The sequence below is a fragment of the Ascaphus truei genome, chromosome 4 (genome assembly GCF_040206685.1).
Source record: "Ascaphus truei isolate aAscTru1 chromosome 4, aAscTru1.hap1, whole genome shotgun sequence".
NCBI lineage: Eukaryota > Metazoa > Chordata > Amphibia > Anura > Ascaphidae > Ascaphus > Ascaphus truei.
Window position 1 is genome coordinate 26,779,833 of NC_134486.1, and position 6,541 is coordinate 26,786,373.

Sequence of the window (6,541 nt, forward strand, 5' to 3'; positions counted from 1 at the left end):
GCTGAAAATTTTGATTATTTTTCTCCGTTACAATATTTGTTAGAAACACAAAAACTAAAAACAATCAAATTGAGTTTTAGTGAAATTGGAACCCAGTCAAAAAAACGAAAAGATTTTAGAAAGAAAACCACGTCCCAAACACAGGTATTTTTTTAAACTCAAACCACGGTGAAGGTGCCAACCCTTACATCTCTTACATATGGTGTGAATCACACTAACACAATGCTATGTTTTTAGTGCAGACAGACTTAATGATAAGTAGACCACAATTATTGCACAAATGTATTGTCATGTGTCATGTCAGATGGATCATTTCAATAATCCTAATGACAAATCATTATCCAGGATACAAATAAAAAAAACACAGATCAGCACCGTCCCGTGTGAATGTTTGTGCAGAAGGCTCATCACATGCTCTTAAAATTGATGTAATACTGCGATGCCAACCGCCCTTCTTCTATTCTACCTTCTCAAGCTGGTAACTTAAGGCTTCTACAAGTGCTACTTACTGTAGAAGTAACAGGATCGTTATACCAATGGATTCCAGTCTCCACAAGCATTACCATGATGAAGAGTTTGATCCAAGAGGGTTATTAGATACATATTGCTATAATGGAACGAATGATATGTTTGAGGATTTGGTTGTATTTCCTATTACACAGCTGTTTAAAACATTCTCTTCGGGTATGTTCATTTATAGTTGATATTGACGTTACTGTAAAATATTATCAATTTTGGGGGGAACTGAAGCATGTGAATAAGCTCTTATATTTTGTTCAATTCTTTTCTGATGGGAAAAACAAAGATGTCTTTACCTATTTTCTAACTTTTGGGTGCAGGTCGTGTGAGAGGGGAAACCCTGCTTGATGTTACAATGGGACCAGCAGCTTTTCATCTCTTAACCGCCTGTGATTTCTTCAAAGAGATCAATGTGATAGAATTTACCGATGCAAATATCAGGGAATTTGAAATGTGGAGGAACAAGGAGCCGGGAGCTGCTGACTGGTCTCATGCTGCAAAAATAGTTTGTGAACTGGAAGGAAAGAGGTAAAGTATATTTCAGAAAAAATATATAATCTTCAAGCTGAGAAGAATGAAACCTTCATTTGAGGGAGCAGGAAACCCCAACTAAAGAACCTCAATGCACAATATTGTGCAAGCATTTTTAAAATATCTATTAAAATGATAAAAAGGCAAAGTCAATGCTTCAAACTACCCTTGTTTTTTTAATGAAATGTAATTTTAAAACCACCGGCTAAAACATAGTTAATTAACAGAGTTGCAGGAATGGTAATGAATAGTTTCCAAGCAATGCCTACTATTTGGTATGCAATAGTGGGGTAAGTAGTCTCGTGTTAGGTATATAATAATCCCTTTGTAGCCCTTAGGTGACAGCTAACCATGGGTTACCAATGACCAGTTGGTCACTTGGGGTACTAGGGGATTACCTTATTAAAAAATTGCTAAACGTTTATTAATTGAACTTTTATTCTAGGTACTGACTATTAGAGATTGGCGAACCTGTCAATATCTGATCCACAGATTTAAAAAAAAAATCTCCAAAATAGGATCTACACATGGAAATCCGAAGGTGGATTGCGCACTAAAGTATGCTGTGACAGTGGTGCTACCCAGCAGCTGGTTTAGCTCACAATGCTAAATGGTGTCCTATATAGCAGAGGTTATGGGTTCTGAGTCTATTAGACACACACTGTAGAAATCTGTTATGCGCTCCAGGTATAGATGAAATGAAACTGGATATATGTAATCAGTATGAATCAGATGGGGGGAGAGTAATTGGGGAGCATAATCAAATAGGCGACATCCAAGGGGAGGAGGTGCGGTAAAGAAAGGGGGTAGTGTAAGTCATGTATATCCTCAGTTGAACCCTCTAATATCCTCCTCCCTCACAATGAAACAGTGCAATGATGCAGACAGCATGAAAGTGCTCACAGGTTCAGGCAGTGGGGAAATCACCTCTCACAGCTAGATGTATATCAAACACAGAGCTCCCACGGCTGGTCAGGCAAAGGTTTAAACCAACCTCAATGCTCTGCATATGCCCCCTTCAGAGCTCCCATGGTGGGTCTGGCAATGGGGAAAACACCTCTCAAAGCTTGCTGTGTGCTCCACTGTGTGCTCCTGCTTCAAACTCCTGCAATCAGTAGCACTGCATGTCCGCAGTGTAAGCTCCTCCCTCTCCCCCCAGATGGCTGCCTCCAGAGACCAAATGCAGGCACAGAAAGAGACAGGCTCCAGGGCACTCACAAACTGATCCTGATCGCTTGCTTGATCAAACTAAACGAGTCTCCTTTGAGAAAGACCAGTCATTGTTTGAAACGTGTGGGAGGTTTTATAGTCACTTTTTTATGCTGCAATAAATACTTTTCACTTTTTTCTACATTGGGACCATGATTTTTCATTTTGTTTGATCAAGCAAGTGATCAGGATCAGTTTGTGAGTGCCCTGTCTCTTTCTGTGTCTGATTCTGTTAGAGCCTGATATCCGTTCCCCCTTTCTCATAAATGGCTATAGCTTTGTCAATATAGTTCTTGTGGAAATTCAAGAGTAGGGGGTGGGGGGGAGTTATTGGGTGCGAGACATTTGAATATACTTTGTATTTCCTCCTATTTAAAGTATTCGCCTTTTTGAGTACAGGTGTCCAGCTCCATGGTATTTGGAGGGAGATTTAGGGGATATATATATATATAGTGCTTGGGACCCTATTAAAATTATTATCTTACATTTACATGGTGTCAATTATGTATTCAGTGCTTTAGAGTGCTATATAAGAGAGGAAAATAATACAAATAAGGAAAGGAGAATAATACATGAAGAATTGAGAAAATACAGTAACTAACAAGGATAATTGAATTCCATTTCATAAATACTCATTAATTAGTGATTATGTAAAGACTGACAACTTTCAATGTTTCAACTCTTAATAAGAATACCTTATCATTCTACTTTCTGCCATAGGGACATAACTCAGTTTTCTGTGTGGAAGGTGTAAAAGATGTCCGGAATTGGTAAAACCTGAGATTTTTTTAAAATTCATTCTGTAATGCACGGACACAGATAGGGACATATTTACTGACCAGTCTTCTGCTCATTTTGTATTTTTAATTGTCTTACTCATTAGAGATATGGTGAATCCGCCCAAATCTTTTTCACATATTTTCTCGCATTTCCCCCCCCTCAAAATCCGTTTTACGGTGTCAAATAAGTAAAAAGATTTGGTCGCTTTTAATACGCGCGGATTCTTCAAAAACCGCCATTGGATACAACCTGTGGACGGATTTGTAGAACCCAATCCACGAATTCAGCGATCTGCTGGCGGATTCTTACGAATCGGATTCTACAAATGCGTCCCACGGGTTGCGGAATCTGCTAAGTGTACTGATAATTCTGTAATAATAAAAAATCCACAAAATGAGAATTGCCCTTTTTGAGATTGATCCGCTTAAATCCGTGGACCAAAGGAGCCGGTGGATCCGCCGCAGATCCAAATCTGCCCATCTCTATTAGTCCTTTGAGTGACACGTGTCTTTATATTCTGCATGTACCACTGTTTGCTCCAAAACTGCTATGTGATCCTTTTTATTTTTTAAATTTCAGTGAGGAGTGGCCAGGAAAGGAAGACAAAGCAAGAAGAGCAGTGAAACGCGTTGTCATATGTGATTTCACCAATGATAACCCTTTAGAGCCTGTTGTCCTGCCACAGATGGACTGTCTTCTCAGCATGTATGTCTTACAAGTTGTTAGCAAGGACCTCCAGGCTTTTTGTAACAACCTGAAAAAACTAGCGGCAATGCTAAAAACTGGGGGACATATGTTACTGGTAGCGACATATAATAGTTCGTTCTATAGGATTGGTGAGCACAAGTTCTTCTCTCTGTCATTTAAGGAGGAGTTTATAAGAGAGTCTGTTTGTGATGCAGGATTCATCATCGAGAATTTGGAAACATTACCTACTAAAAAGACCAGCAATTTTGCAACTTATGACCATGTTATATTTATGATAGCACGCAAGGAGAGGGAGGTTTAGTGAAAAAAGGTATACAACAATTTATCTGACACTTTACCTACTGAATATCAAAAATACAGCAAACATCTCAATGACTACTTATAAATTAAAAGCAATGTACATTTTTAAGTGTTACTGCAGTGACATGACAGAGAAGTATATGAATGCATATATTTATTTGTGTACATACACTATATGTACATGTATGACACAACATTTATTATGTATTCTTTACATTATCTTTACAAATATCTTAGAATAAGGTTATACTATAAAAATGTAACCCAAGTTAGCGCTGAACTTAGAAAGATTCAGCTGGAAGACACAGACATACGGTAAAATACATAGTATAACAATTTTGATTTTCAGCCTATTGGGATTGGGGGGGGGGGGGTGAATTGGGAAAAATACATATAATACGTTAAGGAGAAGAAAACACATTGAAGAAAATAAAATCATTTCTGGACCCATCAGCCCATCTGTGTCTCTACTACAACGTATATAAAGAACCAATGGGAAAAATGGAGGCCAACTCCAGTCCTCAAGGGACACCAACAGGTCAGGTTTTCAGGTTATCCCTGCTTCAGCACAGGTGCTACTGTCATAATGACTGAGCCACTGATTGAGTCACCTGTGCTGAAGCAGGAATATCCTGAAAACCTGACCTGTAGGTGGCCCTTGAGGACTGGAGTTGGCCTCCCCTGAACTAATATCATCTAGGAAATGTAAACGTTTAAGTGTAGCTGCAGTGACATGACAGGGAAGTGTCTGTATGCATATAATGTATTTATTTTACTGTATTTATTTCTTTGTGTACAAGATCTTTATTATTTATTCTTTACTGTACATTATCTTTACTAATACTGTATGTTAGAATTAGAATAATGTTATACTATAAAAATGTAAATGTAACCCAAGTTAGCGACGAACTTAGAAAGATTCAGCTGGAAGACACAGAAAATGCTTTACAGAAGACCAAGTAATCTTATTAAGATAAGGGTAATAAGGTGCACAAGATCCTAGCCAATAAACGTAGAGGGTTAAGGTCTAAAACACAGATTTCAGCCACTAAACCAAAGAATGGGCAAATTACGCATAACGATAAATATCATCAATCTAGAAATGATGTATAACCCCACACTGACTCACAAATTCTCCTCTACGGCAGGGGTGTTCAAACTTTCTCTGCTGCCCCCCCTGCCTGCCAGCCCCTGTGCTCGCACCCCCCCTTACCTAATATCCAGCGTCAAAAGACACGCAAGATCATTTGACGCAAATTGCTATGGTGACGCGCACGTCACATGTCCCCGCAACGTCATTTGACGCCGTGTTGCTGAAGATAAGGTAGGAGAGGTTCACGCCCCCCAGAATAATCTTGCGCCCCCCACTTTACGCACCCCTGCCCTAAGGTACTGTATATACTGTAATCTGGTCTCCCCAGACCAAAACTCCAAACTCTGAAGAAATATAATCTACAAAATTGTAAAAAGATGATCTTATAACCACAAATACTAAAATAACAAAACTGGAATATTATCCTCGAAGACCCCAGAACCTAATGGCTGATCAAATACTTACTACAAAAGTGACATTACTATCCTATCCCCAATCTTAATAGATCTTTTTAATACATTTTTGGAGGGAGAGCAGATCCTGGAAAAGATGACAGGAGCAAGCATTGTGATACTCCATAAAGAAGGTAAAGACCCAATGAGCTGTGACCTCTACAGTCTTATTTCCCTGCGAAACAGAGATCTTAAGGTGTATAGTAAGATTCTTGACAATAGATTAAAACTAATCCTTCCAGGTCTAATACACAATGAGCAATAGGGTTTATTATTGAGTGCCAGGCGTAGTATAAAACTAGGAAAATTATAACTCTAGACACAAAGCCATTATACTAATCCTAGGCACAGAAAAGGCATTCAATATGATCAAATTGAGATTCCTAAATAAGGTACTGGAAGCATTTGACTTCAAGAGTCGTACCTTAGCGGGGAACAAGCTCTTTCCAAAAATCCTACTGCAATCCTGAAACTCCTCAGGGGTCATTTTTATCAAATAAAAAATCACTAATGGGACAAGGCAGGGCTGTCCTCTTTCGCCCCTGTTGTTTATAATAGAGCCACTTGCAGCCACAATCAGAGAAAATCCCAATATTCAAGGTATAAATGTAACCATTCCAAGTCACAAAATCCATCTACTAAAATTGAATTTCTATTACAAATGGAGGGAGACACATTTAAAATACTTGGGCATAAAACTATCAATTCCTATTTAGATATCTATTCAGATCTATTCACCCAAATCAAGGAGGATTTACAAATATGGAATAAATGTCACATATTATGAATGCGTAGCATAACCTCAGTAATAATGAATATTCTCCCTTCAAAACCGTACCAACTTCAATTCCACTTAAATATATCAATGTTATCCGGAATAAAATAGTGCAATTTATTTATTATGATAAAAACCCAGAGTTGCTAAGCCAGTCCTGCTAGCACCAAGGAC

The 6,541-nt window shown here is 38.4% G+C and overlaps 1 protein-coding gene across 1 annotated transcript; it reads left to right on the forward strand.

Annotated features, from left to right (window-relative positions):
• The first annotated feature begins 407 nt into the window (after nt 1-407).
• Nucleotides 408-4,598, forward strand: LOC142492628 (indolethylamine N-methyltransferase-like). Its single transcript, XM_075595452.1, has 3 exons — nt 408-684; nt 840-1,047; nt 3,619-4,598. The coding sequence occupies exons 1-3, from the start codon at nt 537-539 to the stop codon at nt 4,046-4,048; spliced, it is 786 nt and encodes a 261-aa protein (XP_075451567.1). The 5' UTR covers nt 408-536; the 3' UTR covers nt 4,049-4,598.
• The last annotated feature ends 1,943 nt before the right edge of the window (nt 4,599-6,541 follow it).